The sequence below is a fragment of the Monodelphis domestica genome, chromosome 5 (assembly GCF_027887165.1).
Source record: "Monodelphis domestica isolate mMonDom1 chromosome 5, mMonDom1.pri, whole genome shotgun sequence".
NCBI classification, from domain to species: domain Eukaryota; kingdom Metazoa; phylum Chordata; class Mammalia; order Didelphimorphia; family Didelphidae; genus Monodelphis; species Monodelphis domestica.
Window position 1 is genome coordinate 157,261,583 of NC_077231.1, and position 17,830 is coordinate 157,279,412.

Below are 17,830 nucleotides of genomic sequence, written 5' to 3' on the forward strand. Positions count from 1 at the left end.
CTGTTTATGGGTAGGACGAGCCAATATAATAAAAATGACCATCCTACCCAAACTCATCTATCTATTTAGTGCCATACCCATGGAACTTCCAAAACTTCTTTTTACTGATTTAGAAAAAACCATAACAAAGTTCATTTGGAAGAACAAAAGATCAAGGATATCCAGGGAAATAATGAAAAAAAAAATACAAAGGAAGGGGGTCTTGCAGTCCCAGATCTCAGACTATATTACAAAGCAGCGGTCATCAAAATAATTTGGTACTGGCTAAGAGACAGAAAGGAGGATCAGTGGAATAGACTGGGGGCAAACAACCTCAGCAAGATAGTATATGACAAACCCAAAGATCCCAGCTTTTGGGACAAAAATCCACCTCACACCCTACACCAAGATAAATTCAAAATAGGTCAATGACTTGAATAGTATACATGTCAGACCTTTGGGAAGGGAAATACTTCAAAACCAAGCAAGAATTAGAAAGAGTTACATAATGCAAAATAAATAATCTGGATTACATCAAATTAAAAAGTTTCTGTACAAACAAAACCAATGTAACCAAAATCAGAAGGGTAGCAACAAATTGGGAAACAATCTTCATAAAAACCTCTGACAAAGGTTTAATTACTCATATTTATAAAGAGCTAAATCAATTGTACAAAAAATCAAGCCATTCTCCAATTGATAAATGGGCAAGGGACATGAACAGGCATTTCTCAGCCAAAGAAATCAAAACTATTAATAAGCACATGAAAAAGTGCTCTACATCTCTTATAATCAGAGAGATGCAAATCAAAAAAACTCTGAGGTATCACCTCACACCTAGCTGATTGGCTAACATGACAGCTATGGAAAGTAATGAATGCTGATGGGGATATGGCAAAGTGAGGACACTAATTCATTGCTGGTGGAGTTGTGAACTGATCCAACCATTCTGGAGGGCAATTTGGAACTATGCCCAAAGGGCGATAAAAGACTGTCTGCCCTTTGATCCAGCCATAGCACTGCTGGGTTTGTACCCCAAAGAGATAATAAGGAAAAAGACTTGTACAAGAATATTCATAGCTGCACTCTTTGTGGTGGCCAAAAATTGGAAAACAAGGGGATGCCCATCAATTGGGGAATGGCTGAACAAATTGTGGTATATGTTGGTGATGGAATACTATTGTGCTAAAAGGAATAATAAAGTGGAGGAATTCCAGGGAGACTGGAACAACCTCTAGGAAGTGATGCAGAGCGAAAGGAGCAGAACCAGGAGAACATTGTACACAGAGACTGATACATTGTGGTACAATCGAAGGTGATGGACTTCTCCATTAGTATCAATGCAATGTCCCGGAACAGTCTGCAAGGATCTAAAAAATATTACCCACAAGCAGAGGATAAATTGTGGGAGTAAAAACACCGATGAAAAGCAACTGCTTGACTACAGCGTTGGAGGGGAGATGACTGAGGAGAGACTCTAAATGAACACTATAATTCCAATTCCAACAACAGGGAAATGGGTTCGAGTCAAGAACACATGTGATAACCATTGGAATTGTGCATCGGCTATGGGATAGGGAAAAGTGGTTGGAGGGGGGAGGGGAGGAAAAGAAAATGATCTTTGTTTCCAGTGAATAATGTATGAAAAAGACCAAATAAAATAATGTTTAAAAATTAAAAAAAAAGAAAACACAAGAAAGTATAGGGAAAAAGGGCCTTTCAAAAAATAATATATAGTGTATATTTAAATCTATTAAGAAGCATCGTCTCCAATGGGGATAAATTTGAAGCATCCCAATAAGATCAGGAATGAAAAAGGATGCCCATTATCACCTCTATTATTTAACATTGTATTAGAAATACTAGCAATAGCAATTAGATAAGAAAAAGAAATTGAAGGTTTTAAAACAGGTAATGAGGATACCAAGCTATCACTCTTTGCAGATGATATTATGGTCTACTTAAAGAATCCTAGAGAATCAATCATAAAGCTAGTCAAAATAATCAATGACTTTAACAAAGTTGCAGGACAGAAACTAAACCCACATAAATCATTAGTATTGCTATTTATTTCCAACACATTCTGGTAGCAAGAAAGAAAAATTCCTTTTTAAATCACCCTAGACAATATAAAACACTTACAAATCTCTTTGCCAAGACTCACAGGAGTTATACAAACACAACTACAAGACACTTTCCACACAATTAAAACTAGATCTAAACAATTGGAAAAACATTAATTGCTCATGGGTAGGATGAGCTAATACAATAAAAATTACAATCCTACCCAAATTAATTTACTTATTCAATGCCATACCTATCCAAATATCAAGAAACTTTTTACTGAATTAGAAACACTATAACAAAGTTCATTTTGAATAAGAAAACATCAAGAATATGAAGGGAAATAATAAAAAATAAATGTGAAGGAAAGGGGCTTAGAATTACCAGATCTTAAAATATACTATAAAGCAGTGGTCATTAAAACAATATAGCACTGGTTAAGAGACAGAAGGGAAGATCAGTGGAATAGAGTTGGGGTAAATGACCTTAGCAAGACAGTCTATGATACAACCAAAGATCCCGGCTTTTCGGACAAAATCCACTACTTAACAAAAACTGCTGGGAACATTGCAAAATAGTATGGGAGAGACTAGATTTGAATCAACATCTTACACCCTACACCAAAATAAATTCAGAATGGCTGAATGACTTGAATATAAATAAGGAAACTGTAAGTAAATTAGGTGAACACAGAATAGTATAAATGTCATGTCTTTGGAAAAGGAAAGATTTTAAGACCAAGTAAGAGTTAGAAAAAATTACAAAATGTAAAATAAAATATTTTTAGTACATTAAATTAAAAAGGTTTTATACCAAAAAAAATGCAACCACAATTAGAAGGGAAGCTACAAATTGGGAAAATCTTTATAACAAAAACCTCTGACAAAGGTCTAATTACTCAAATATATATGGAGCTAAATTAATTGTACAAAAAATCAAGTGAATTGATAAATGGGCCAGGGACTTGAATAGGCAATTTTTGCAGATAAAGAAATCAAAACTATCAATAAGCACATAAGAATGTGTTCCAAATTTCTTATAATTAGAGATATGCAAATCAAAACAACTCTGAGGTACCACTTCAATTGGCTAACATGACAGCAAAGTAATAAATGTTGAATGGAATTTGGCAAAGTTGGGACACTAGTGCATTGCTGGTGGAGTTGAGAATGGATCCAACCATTCTGGATGGCAATTTCAAACTATGCCCAAAGGGGTTTAAAAGACTGCCTGCCCTTTGATCTAGCCATACCACTGTTGGGTATATACCCCAAAGAGATAACAAGGAAAAAGATTTGTCCAAAAATGTATATAGCCATGTTCTTTGTGGCTGCAAAAAAATTGGAAAATGTGGGGATTCCCTTCAAATGGGCAATGGCTAAACAAATTGTGGTATCTGTTGGTGATGGAATACTATTGTGCTCAAAGGAATAATAAACTGGAGTAATTCCATATGAACTGGAATGAACTTCAGGAAATGATGCAGAGTGAAAGGACCAGAACTTGGAGAAACTTATACAGAGAGACTGTAATATTTATAGGAAAAGATGGGTAGGATGGAAAAATGGGGTATACAGAAGGTTTGTAGTGGGGAATGGAGAAGTTGAAGGGAGAGAGGGAATATGGCTGCCGGTGAGGAAAAAGGAGAGAGATGCTCCTTGCCAAGGGGCTATTTTTGAACAAAATGGGGTGTCTGAGAAATGGGCCACTTATGATAGCCTGCGGGGATGTCTTTTCTATGAATTGATGCTGAAGATGCCCCAGAGTAGGTAAACATAGACCTCCTGAGGGACAAGCCTTTCCCCAGACTTTGGTCACCCAGCAGCGATCTGATGAAGACCATTTGTAGTTGAATGACTGTCCTGAGGTTCAGCTCCCTCTATGACCCTGAAAAGATAGTCCTCTTATCTGCCTGTGATATTCAAATAAGATAAATTTTAATAACCAGTTCAGATTGGAGAGTTATCAGGGAAGAGGGAAGAGGGATTTCTCTAGATAAGGTTTGAATATCTCTCAGCTTTGGAGCTGAGGTCAAGTCTCACAGGTTGGTGGAGGGTTTCTCTTATTCCTGTCTATGCTACATCTGTGCTAATTTTCTTAATTTCATTCAAAATCTTAGCAGTAGACAGCAAGCGACAAGAAAAGTTCTGACTTTCAGAGCTAGTTGGGTCTATCTCTCCGGGCTGAAGAAAATAGAGGCACTTCTATTCAGAGACTGGGAAGAAAAGCTCCTACCCCTTCAAAGGCCAGGAAGGAAGTGCTCCTCAGAAGACCAAATGCCAGTCTCAGTTGTCCCTTCCCTCACCGTCAGTCTTGTTAATTTCTTCTCTCTCTAATATTGCCACTTTTGCTTGTTCCAACACAGTGGCAGAAAGTCCAGAACTTGTTTTAGTTTCCTTTCCACAAGACTGATACACTGTGACAAAATTGAATGTAATGGACATCTCAACTAGCAGCTATGCAATAATCCAAGACATTTCTGAGAGACTTATGAGAAAAAAATGCTATCCACATCCAGTTTAAAAACTGTGGGAGTAGAAACACAGAAGAAAACAACTGCTTGATCACATGGTTTGATGTGGTTATGATTGGGAATATAGACTCTAAATAATTGTCCTAGTGCAAATATCAATAATATGAAAATAGGTCTTGATCTATGATGCATGTAAAATCCAGTGAAATTGCACATTGACTATGGGAGCTGGTAGGAGAGGAAGGAAAAAAACATGAACAACCATGGAAAAATTATCTCAATCAAATAATAATTAAAATAAATAAATGAATGAATGAATGAATGAACGAATGAATGTTTTGTACCATACAACATTCTGTGTAAAATGTCATGTAAAATTCCTGAAATCATTTTGTAAATTTTGAACTGTAATTTACATGGAAGACATTCCTCTTGTTAAGAGAAACCATCCCTAACTGATCAATAAAATATTTTTCCTTTTATTATTATAATTGTTATTTCCCTGCCTAGAAAATTTTTGACTTATGTTAGGAAAGAGTCACAAATGTTTTGCAAAAAGGATATGTTCTTTTAGAGCTCTGTTCACAACTAAGCTGTCAAAATTTCTTTCTGATTCAGTTCCACTTATAATTTCATTGTTCATTCTCCAGGTGCCAGTAATGTGTCAACATGAATTATGTCATTCCATTGGGGAATGAAAATGTGCTCATGTGCATTTTGATATTTTGAACATAAATTGCCAACTCTTTTTTGAAGTTTCACATTTTTTCCTTGTCATTTTCTCCAGCCTTGGTTAAAAACATCTTCATTTTTATATAAAATTTTGAACATTGACAGAACATTTTCATAGGATATAAATTTATCGGCTTTAGAGTGAATAGGACCTTATGGACATTTATACTTCTACATTTAAGTCTAGAAAGACTGAGAAGTCACAAGGGAACTGAATATAAAATTAGTAGGATTTAAAGTCAGATTCTCTGCCTATAAATACAGTAATCTTTCATATTCATATGGTAGAAAATCCTACAGATCATAAGAGCTCTTCTCTTGATATTGTCACAAATTAGAGGTACTTTGGGGACTATGTTCAGATTTAAGTGGAATAGTAAATTAATTTCCCCAATCCTCTAACAATCAATATGTCTTCATTCATTGGTATAGAAAACACCAATGTAGAAAACACACTCTCTCATTGCAGGTCATTTTTCAATACATTAGAAATTTAGGGAGTTACCTAGACTATAAGTGAAATGGCTTGATTTAGTCACAAAACCAATGTATGGTACAGGAGACTTCTCATGGTAACCTGAATCCAAGGTTGGTTTTCTGTCCCTATTTCCTCAGGCCTCCTAAAGCATACATACTTACATACATTTGTGTGCTTGCACACACACATATATGTGTATATATATACACATATATATAAAATGAACACATGTTCTATCTTCTGTAGCTAATATATAACTGCCCCCTCAATTATCAATGCTGACCTTCATGTCATTAGAAGTATAAATATTTCAGTCTCTGTGTATATTTATTTTAATTTGTATGACCATAAACTTTTAAGGGATCTTTGACTTTAAAGACTGAATTCCCATTCCCTTAAGAAAATTTATGTGCTGCTTACTGAGTTCTGTTTCTCTTTAGTATTTTGCATAGTTCTTGTCCACAGACTCTCTGTAGTTTCTGGCATAGACCCCTCACCCCAAAGGAACTATCTAGAGTTTTACTTACAGTTTTCTAAAGCTCTTTAAAAGTGGTATAGTCTTTAATCCCTTGTGGACTCTCATTCCCATAAGAAACACATCTTAACCATGAAAGTTGAATTGCATGTTATGAGCCACAAAGATACCCATATGAGATTGGACTGTGCCACTGAATGCAAGATAGTTAGATTTACAAATACATTTTTCTCTTTCATACCTCAGAAACCACCTTCCTCATGCCAATAGCTACCACTAGTCTTCTGCCAAAACAGAAAAACCACACACTCTCCCAATCTTCCTTACCACATATTACAAATAGAGTGAAAGTGTGAACTAGGATATTGGAAACAATGTTGTTGCCTTCTTATCCATCTCCACCCTCTCAAATTCATTTCTTTTTCTGTGTAACATAATGCTCATCAGAGTTGTCCTACTAATGAGAAGTAATTTTAAGAGATGATCCAATTACAGTCATAAAGGACACAAACTTACTCCTATTTGTCCTTTAGCTTGCATAATGTTTTATTTCAAGATATGAAAGTATTTGGTGTTTTTAAAACCTACTAAGTTTTAAAATAGAAACACATAGCATAGCTAAAAAAAAAAAACTTCAGTGAAACTCAGGAAGATAAGATGTCAGTGAAAAACTACCATATCCTTTCTTCCCAAGGTAATTAAATGCTACATAATCAACCTGGAGAAGAACTTGATTACAAGTTATATATTCCATTAACAGACTGATAAGTTCTATAAACTCTCATGGCATTTTAATGCATATGTTAAGATGTTATAGTTTCCATTTTAAAAACAGCTCTTTAGAAAATACCTTTTAATTTTAAGATATTATTAACTCCAAAGAAAATTTGATTTCAGACCTTGAAATGATATATTAGTATATTTGGTTTTTTAAAAGCTTGCCATTTGGGGAACATATGTCAAATACTTGACCATATAATTATCATCCATTAAATTGTCAAAATTAATGACTAGGTATCTTATCAAATTTAGAGTCCTTCATCAGAATGACTATTAAAATCAGACTTACATTTTATTTATTAAAAAATCATAATTGGTGTAATTACTTCCCTTGTTCTAACCATTATGGAAATTGACAAAACTTGTATAGTTTTATTTTATTTTTTAGATTTTAAAAATACTTACTTTTTCCCAATTGACTGCTTTCCCATCCTGTAATTGCACACTTGGTTTTTATTTAGCCAAAGTATAGGCTTTTAGCTTCTATAACTACCAAGTATCTTTTTATTAAATTTTGTTTATCATTTAAGCCTAACATCCTTTTTGATTCTTTAATCCCAACATGTTATATGTAGGCCCTAACTTTATGTATTTTAGAAAATGAGAATCATGCCAGTAGTGTCTTTGTCTAAGTCATTGACAACTAAGATTCATCATAGATCTCTAGGCACTATGGAGAAGACCTGTCTCTGTGATGATGTCATAATTAACATTAATATAGTGCCTTAAAGTTAAAAAAAAGCAACTTACCCCCAGGAATTCCACATTGGCATCAGTATATAAATAATTCCTCTTATGGTCCCATCATTCAACCATCTCCATACCTATCTAACCGTATTATTTCTTAGTCATTTTATGGTATTCTTCATCTATGCTCCTATCACCTTGGGGGAAATTCATGATAAATTGGTCAGTTCAAATGAAAATGTGATCCTCGTTTCAATTTTCTGACAAGTTTTAAAAATTTGAATGTATGAATCAATATTTGACCTCACTTATGTAAAATCAGGGGCAAATTACTTCCTTTCACTCTTCTTTGGTGAAAGCATATGATATACCAAAACATATAGTGCTATTAATTAATTTTCCATGTCACTATTATGTTTACTCATCAAGTTAAAAATGAAAAGTTGATGATTTTTAAAGATTAACTTTGCTCAAAATACCAACTAGTTTAAATCTAGAATATTCAAAGAAACATTCATGTATTTGACATTGTGTCACTATAATAAATGGATGACTATATTATTGACTCCTCTTAAAGAAATTTGAGATAATAACAATGCAGATAATGGACTTGCTAAGTGTAACATTTTTAATATGAACTAAGGGAAAATAGAGACTGAAAAGCTTAAATCTATAGGTTAATCTGATCCATCGATGAAAAAAGGCAATACTAGATAAAGGCAATGTTTACAATTCATTGTTCTTCTTCAAGCCAATTTCAAAAGCTAAGAATCTGACAGGAATCTTGATATGGTATTTTAATGTCAAGAACATATTTAGAACAAGTAACACCTTTACATTACCAATCTTAATATGTATTTTCTGCATGGTAAAGTAGACACTGAATTTTGTGATAGAGTTTTTATACTACTTCATTTTTCTTATTTTTTAAATTCTAAACTTAAACATTATCTTCCATCAATACACTGAAAGAGAAGGTTATACATAAAACTGCAAATCTAATATATATGGCTTCCTTTTTTTCAAAGGGTAAAACATTTTCAAGATGTTTCTTTAAAATCTGCCCTACTTATCAGTGATTCCTTCTGGCCTGGGTCCCTTGAGAGAGAGATATAGGAGAAATCATATGCCATTCAAGTCAAACTACTACCAGACAATGATGGAGATAGCTAAGGAACTTGAACACAAGAGGTTTAGAAAGAACAGTAACCTTTATGCTCCAAGACATGGTTCTTTTCCAACCACTACAGCCAATATTGAGGTAGAAATCATTATAGAGAGGAAGCTCACCTTAAATAGAACCAGGAACTTCTAACCAGCTGCCATCAACAGGTGCAAGAACCATAAGAGTGGCAGTACTCTCCAAACAATTAGCCTAGCCCTCAGAGTCATCTTCCAAGGAAGCAATCCCTTAGCAGTGATAGATGCTAAAAGACTATTCTTTGACTAAATAAAAATCAAATGTGCAATTACAAGATGAAAAAAGAAAGTCAAGAGATAGGATTTTTAAAATCTAAAACAAAACAAGATCTGTAGATGATGAGCAAACAATAATCAACTCTCAGACCCATTATCCTCTTATAGATTAAATTAACATGGAAGGTTATTATTTAATTTTAAGAAATTATATAATTCCAATAAGAAAATTTCAAATCTTATATTTTATAGGAGAGACTAAAATATGAGGCTAGATCTATAATTTTCTTGTTATATAATTCGCATATTAAAAACCTCCTTCTGTCAGTGGAGGTTGGTGTCTTCTTTGAAACTTAGTCCTAAATTTTCTTTACTAGAGCACTGAGAAATTAAGTGACCTACCCAGTCACATACATCTAATATGTGTCAAAGGAATAACTTGAAAAAAGTTCTTCCTGAGTCCAGTCACCTCTCCATTTCTATCCACCATGCTCAATTGTCTTGTATATGACTTATACTTTTTTATTTGATTCATATTTTATAAAATTTACTTCATGAAAATGAAAATATATGCTTATGAAAATTTCCAATTAATTGTATTTTTAAAAAACACTCAGAGACAGCTAGATGGCTTAGTGGATAGACTGTCAAACCTAAAGAGAGGAATACTTTTCACAAAATAGTAGTGCATATTCTAGGCCTTTCTGTTAATAGATAATTTTTGGAAGGAAATATTCAAATAAAATTTATGTATATGTATATATATATATGTACATATATGAATATCAATGTTGTGCATATTATGTGATACCAATGTTTCTTCACATCAGATTTATTAACTTGGTTTCCCAAATCAAAATTTATGAACTTGGATCATCGTAAGATGTTAAGTACAGCATATTCATCCTCACTTAAATTCTATTAAGTCACTATTTTAGTGCTTGAAGCTTTCCTCTAATTTGTCTCATTTTCATTAATTTTATTAATCCTGGGAGTTCTCTCTGTCTCTGTCTGTCTTTGTCTGACTTTATCTCTCTCTCTCTCTCTCTCTCTCTCTCTCTCTCTCTCTCTCTCTCTCTCTCTCTCTCTCTCTCTTTCTCTCTCTCTGTCTCTCTCTGTCTATCTCTCTGTCTATGTCTCTCTCTCTCTCTGTCTCTCTCTGTCTCTGTCTCTGTTTCTGTCTCTGTCTCTGTCTCTCTCTCTCTCTCTCTTTCTCTCTGACTCTCTCTCACACACACATACACAAACTCATACACACACACATTTTCAAAATTTGGATTGTCTATTACATCAACATACCCCCTCCATAACATGACATGAAAAGAGATTTTTTCCTGTCTAGGAGAAAGCTAATTTTCCCCCCCCAAAGAAGCACATTTGGTATAGTTTAAAATGCAAATGGATTTTTAACACCTGAACAGAAAATTTGATGCAAAATGCATTCTCCAGGTTATACAAATTATTCATAAACCATTTTTGATGTACAAAATGAAGAAAAATGAAGTGTATATACATACATGTATGCATACACACACACACACACACGGGTTTTTTTTGGGGTTTGATTGTTTTTATTCCCTTTTTGTTCTAAAGAGTAACTTGAATTGGATTTGTATTTGATATCATAGGGTTGCCATCTAGTGGTTAAGAACAAACATTTTAATTTAAAAGGCAATCTTTCTGGACTTAAGTATTTTGTTCAGTCAACAAACTATATAGTCAATTGCTAGATTGTATTTTATAGTGTTATATACAAATTAAAGTCATTATTTTTCTAGGATATAAGGTCTACAAAACATGTATTTTTATGTTTTAAAAGTATTCTAGACCAAGCTTTTTACAGTAAAAATTTTAAAGACAAATGTTGTAAGATAACCAAAATTAAATTAAATAATATTGATCATGGAATTTTAAAATGTAAATTTTAAATGTAAATTTGTCCTAATATTTTGAAATATGAAATATTTACACCAGCTACATAAATTTTAAAGGTCTTAAGAACCAGATTTATTCTTACTTTTTCAATCTTACTCTTTACCCATTTCCACATATTTTTATGATCCATACTTACTTGCTTAATTGCTGTTCCTCTCCTGCTTCTCTTCTTACTGATCAGACTACTCCTGTTACCTTTGCTGAATGTCCTCTTTGCTGAATACTGTTACCATGAATGTCCCATAGTGCTTTGCTCTTCTCAATTCTATTTCATGTGTGATTTTATCAGCTCCCACAGATTTAGTTTTCATCAATATGCTCATGATTACTAAATCTACCCATTTTGCACTGATCACTTTCCTGATCTATAGTATCATATTTCAAATATGTTTAGAAATCTCTAAATGGATTCTCATTAGATCTTATACATGTCCAAACATGAAATAAATACTTTCCCCCTGAGCCCTCCCTTCCTCCAAATTTTCCTTTACTATCAAAGGCACCACCATCTATCCATTACCCTGGGCTCAAAACCTAGATGTCCTCTTTGACTCTTCACTATCAGAAAGGAAGGAAGGAAGGAAGGAAGGAAGGAAGGAAGGAAGGAAGGAAGGAAGGAAGGAAGGAAGGAAGGAAGGAAGGAAGGAAGAAGAAAAGAGAGAGAAAGAGAGAGAGAAAGAAAGAAAGAGAGAAAGAAAGAGAAAAAGAGAAAGAGAAAGTGAGAGAGAAGGAGGGAGGGAAACAAGGAGGGAGACAAGTAGCGAGGAAGGGAGGAAAGGAAAAAAGGAAGGAAGGAAGGAAGGAAGGAAGGAAGGAAGGAAGGAAGGAAGGAAGGAAGGAAGGAAGGAAGGAAGGAAGGAAGGAAGGAAGGAAGGAAGGAAGGAAGGAGATGCTTAGGAGAAAGCTCTCTAGGCATCATTATTCAGTGGAAAGAGTGCTGCATTTAAAGTTGAAATCCCTGGCTTTGAATCTCATCATTATCAATAATTCCTCCTTTGGTATTATAAAATCACTTAGACTTTAAGCTTTAGTTTTCTTATTTATAAAGTGAAGAGTTGAATTAGATGATCTCTAAAGTCCCTTCAATGTCTAAATCTTTTTTCAATCAGGAAAATAGCACCTAATTAAATATGAAATCAAGAATTTGCTGACTACCAATATATAATGGTAAAAATCAAATTGATTAGGATATCTGACCTTGTATAATAAAAAGGACACAAGAGAAGAAACAAACATTCACAAAATTGTTCACTCTCACTCATATTTATAGTGCCAATTCTCGTCTATAAAATTAACAAAAACAATTTTTAAAAACCTTAAATTATTTTTCCTAGCTTCACTTGTGTAGATAAACAACAAAACTTCTGAATCATCTGAGTTAGACAATAAATCTAATGAGATCAATTACCTATAATTCCCCAGCAGGATCATTATCCAAGATCATGAAATGTTTTATTTCTTAACATTAAAAGGCTGAAAAAGAGAGACTAATATGATAACCTTATTACCACTTAGAGAGAAATAGAAATACAAATAGCAACAATTATAATAAATAATAAAACTTCCCATAGAACATTTTCTATCTGAATCTCATTTAAAAAAGATAAAAAACATGCAATACCACTGTGGATAATAATAATAATATGTAGGATTATAGATACATATATATGTGTATTTATATATGTATGTACATATACATACCCGGGACCACACAATATTATTTTGTGTCCTTAACCTAAAAAGATTTCAAAAGAGGTACTAGTATGAATATCTCCTGGCTACCTATTTTTATGTAATAATATTACATATATATAATTTATATATTATATATTCAGATAGAAAGAGATAGGTAGAGACATATGTACATATACCCACACTCATGGATTTTTCATACACACATACATATATACATTCATAATATGTTGCCTTTATGTGTCTATGTATGTACACATATATGTAGGTACATATATATCTATTATATCTTTGCTATTTTATTATATGATATATCTTATATTAATTATATACATGAGAATTATGATATAGATGAATTATTTTCATAATATACAGTACATTATCTACTAAGTAATGTGAGTGTATTAACTTGCTTTTAACTTTTCTTTTCATGTAGGTAGTGAGCTGTTTGCAGGACTTTACAGTGACTACTGGGGGAGAGATGCAGCTGTCTTTCGCAGCTTGGGGCGTTTGGCCCATATTCGAACTGAACATGATGATGAACGACTGCTAAAAGGTACATCTGAAGATACTATTTTAATGGATTAAAAAAAGGTTGCTATCTAGCATAATAAACACAGATTTTTCCTTAGAATGAAAAGTAATACCTACCTAAAAGCATCAGCAAATATCTTTAACGGAAACAAGTTAGAAAACTTTCCTATCAAACCAGAATTGAAATCAGAATGCCTGTTATCACTATTATTATTTATATTAGGAATGCTAGCAATACCTATAAGAAAAAGTAAGCCGAAGGAACCAGAATGGGTAAAAAGATAATAAACTGTCTCTTTTCACAGATTATATGATGGTACATACAATAATCCTAGAGATTCAATTAGGTGAAACTATCAGTAATTTTAGCAAAGTAGCAGGAAAAAAAATATAAGCCCACATAAATCATTAACATTCCTATATATCACTAACAAAACTCTACAAGAAGAGTTAGTAATAGATAGCTCATTTAAAAAACTATAGACAAAATAAAATATCTAGGAGTATACCTGCCAAAAACAAACTCAAGGAACAGAATTTAAGATCTCTGAAACATTTTTTTAATACAAATCAACACTTTTTATTAGAATAGTACTTTAAAATTTCAATATACTTTCAAATATTCTCTCTAGCAATTTTCTGAATACTACTAGTATTTCAGGAGCTCAAAAAATCTGAATAAAAAGAAAACTCAGAATCTTGCTAAACTCATAAGTGAGAAGGAAACCCTTCTGCAAAATATCCCATAGATATTCAACCATTCAGTGATTGAGACTAATGGTGAATGCTATTACCTACACAGGCAAATTATCCTGCCTATGAAAAGCCCAAGTTACTAGGATTTTTTTCTTTAAATCAAGATTAAATCTGATTCTGTGCAACATTTATATATATAAATATATACATACACACATATATACACATATATACATACATATATGTGTGTACATACATCCGTAGATATATCTGGGTCATATATATATATATATATATAAAACTTCTAAATATATATATATATACATACACATATAAAGATAGGTTCTATCCTTTTAATATATCATCACTTTTAAAGATAAAATAAATTTTATATATGTGATATAATTTCCATTCATGTAGATCATATTTATACATAATGCCATGCATTATATCTGCACATCTTGATTCTTTCAAATAATCTGTTATTGTAGAAACTATAGCAAATTTATTATCTCAGAAATTTCTAATCTAAGACAATATTCAAAAGATATTAAGGCCATAACTTAAATGCAAAAACAAACAATGGATAAAGCTATTCAGTAAGATGTTTTGTCTCTATTGAACCATCAGAGTGTTTTCCCCTTCTCAAGTGACTATATATTTGGCATCAAAGGTACAATTTTATGAAGACATCTTACATTTTAGAAATGAATAACATTTTGGGAAATAGCTTAAAATTTTAGATATAACATTTACATTTAAATCATGGGTATCTTCATGTATATTCTATGAAATTTTATTTTATATTTAATAAGAAAAAATCAATTTCCAGAAATAGTTTTATAAACCATTATATTTTTAAAAATTTCTGCTGATATTAAAAGGTTCAGATAGGAAAGTATTCCATTTAAAGAAAAAAAAGTCTTACACTCAAATACTTCAGATTATAAGATTCGCCAGTTAACTTTAAAATTAATTTCATCTTAAAAAATCGTGATCAACTGGGAAAATGTTATGATCATCTAAGGGAAAATGATGTTTTATGATAGCTAAAATTCATTCAGTACATTAAAGTCAAATTTTATTAAATATAAAGAATACTACCTATTTTTTCAATGTCTATATTTCTTATTCATAATTTCCACCTGTTGTGTATATTCATAATTATTGATTGTGTTCTTGATCATAACTCTACATGCTCAGCTAGAGATCTTTTATTTCTTCTTTAATATTTCAGAATGACTTACTTCTGAGAGTAGTTTTTATAAAATTTTAAATGGAATGTAAAAAGCTATATACTCAGAAATCTTTTACAATAAAATGATCAGTATATCATTAGTATTTTTACTATTATTATTTATTGGTAAATAAGATTCTAAATAAAAAGTTTAGAGGCTTAATTAAATCACTTATTTTTTTCATTTCTAAAGAACCTAAGTTTGTAGGTTCTTATATGATTCCGGACAATGAAGACCAGGATGACAACAAAGTGTATTTCTTCTTTACTGAAAAGGCACTGGAGTCAGAAAATAATGCACACACTATTTACACAAGAGTGGGAAGAATATGTGCGGTAAGACTTGCATTTTCCATGTAATTTTAAGCTTGCTTACCACAATATTTTAAAATCTTATTATAAATAGAATATTATGCCACCTTTAAAAAAAAGGACTTTAGGCTAAAATGATTAAGCACTGAATTGGTTTTTAGTTATTTGATTTTTTACTTAATATAAAGAAGAAATTATTTATGAGAACTGATTAATATCTTAGCTTTGCAAATATATATATATATATATATATCAATAAACTAAGGACACTTTTATGTGATATTTAGACATATGTAAAAGTTTGTCTGAATTCTACTTTTTTAAATAAAGTCTTCCAACTCAACCATTTTTTTGGATTCACTCTAAGTACATCAACACTTCCATTCTTCTATTCTAAGGAATACTTCCTCTTATTCACCTGAGAGGGTAAGTTTTATAACAACAAGAATTTGGTGTTCAAAATGATGAGTTTTTTAGAACTATGCAGGAAGAGGTCTTCCTTTAGAGGTCTTTTAACCCCACTTCCTTATGTAATAGTTGAGGAAAATGAGGAATGGGGATTTTGCTTTGCCCAAGGTCACAGTGGTGGTAAATTTCACAGTGAGGTTTGATTTTATCAAAATTCAGCAATACCAATACACCACATAACCCTCCCCAGGTTTTGTTGAGGCTGGTCCCAAATATTTGTTGAAAAGTTTCTCTGAAATTAGCAAGGCTGGCCCTCAGAAACTCATATACAAACACAAACACACAGACACACACACCCCTTTACTAGGATTTTATTCCAAACTTTTCCTATTTGTTATTAGACCTACCATAGCAAATGATCTCCTAACATAATACTGAATAAACCAGAGATATATGCATGAGATACTGATCTTATATGTTCATAATAACAACCAATTATAGTTAATATTGTTTTACTTTTCAGTCAATTATTTTCATATATAATCCATAGTTTAGTATGAATCAGCATTACTATGGGTATTAAGAAATATATAAATTTAAGATAGGTTATTTGGAAGTTTTTAAATTGAAGTGAAATGTCAGTATATTTTGAAAGTTCTTTGTTTTATAAATGTTCTTATCCTGGCCTGTAAACTAGTTATTGTCTATGAGATATTCCCTCTCATGCTTTGAGTTTATTTTGTTGACTTTGAGAGATTTTTGACTTGATTTTATGAATTTAACTATGAATTTAAAAAACACACATTTATTAAGCATTTAATATGTGCCAAATACTATGTTAAACAATATGGATATAAAGATAAAAGCAAGGTTGCCTCTGCTCTCTTAAACTAATGGAAGAAAATAGCATATATGGAGAGGTAGAGTTGGCAAAAAGAAATGGTAAAGATTAAGACAATTTGGTTCTGAACAAGTCAAGTTGAAAGTTTATCTGCCAGAGCTCATGATGCTAGGAGTAGGACTATTCCATCAGGAATTGTTTTAGTAACCTGTTAACTCATCAATACTAAAGATATGAATAATATAAACACACTAAATGATGTGGCTTATTGTTTAAACAACCAGACTTTTCCCATGTAGAATATAAAATACCCATGTGTTACACATAAAAGAATGCTAAAATCAAGCATTAAACTTAGAGTCTGAGTTAAAACCCTGTTTCTTCCACCTATTGCTTATGTGAACTTGATTAATTCATGTAACCTCTTTTGGGCTCAGTTCCCTCATTTGTAAAATAAGGAAATGGAACTTGATGACCTTTAAAATCCATCCAAGCTCTGAATCTGTGGTCCATTCTGTTTATTGAGATGATGTAATTTGAAGAGGGAAGAATGGAGGGAGAGACATTAAGTCAGACAGACACTGAGACTGACAGAGACCAAAACAAAGACAGTGAATGAGATCAATTCATGGGAAAAATTCCTCCTTCTTCCTCAAGTCTCTAACCACTCCCATTTTCCTGCCATGTATCTCTTTGAAATCTTTCTTTTCACTTCTGAATAATTCTACATTCTACATTGGTAATTTGTTATACCCAAGAACTCAATACTGAAGTGTTTCTTTCTATTGTCCTTTGAGTGATCCACAGCTTTAATTTTATCAAGATTTTAGTGTATAATCATATCCAGATATACAATTCTTTTTAGTCATGCATTTACAAGAACATTTTGCTCATGGAATCGTTAAGTCAACAAACAATAAACAGAATGAATGTTGTATTTTCTCTATGTTTTAATAAAATTTTAATCATAAAGATGTAGGCTACTAAATAATATAATTTGCAAAATTTCTGAATTCCCTTCCCATACAAAGAATGCATTCAGTCCATGTTTCATTATTCTCCTTAATGTTTCATAATCATGTTAATATTTG

At 32.1% G+C, this 17,830-nt stretch overlaps 1 protein-coding gene across 1 annotated transcript in view; it reads left to right on the forward strand.

The window, feature by feature from the left end:
* Positions 1–17,830, forward strand: part of SEMA3E (semaphorin 3E) — a 424,903-nt gene that overhangs the window by 335,536 nt on the left and 71,537 nt on the right. Inside the window, exons 6-7 of the mRNA XM_001369740.5 lie at positions 13,148–13,267; positions 15,372–15,514. Coding sequence (XP_001369777.3) covers positions 13,148–13,267; positions 15,372–15,514 — 263 coding nt within the window. The remainder of the gene's footprint in view (positions 1–13,147; positions 13,268–15,371; positions 15,515–17,830) is intronic.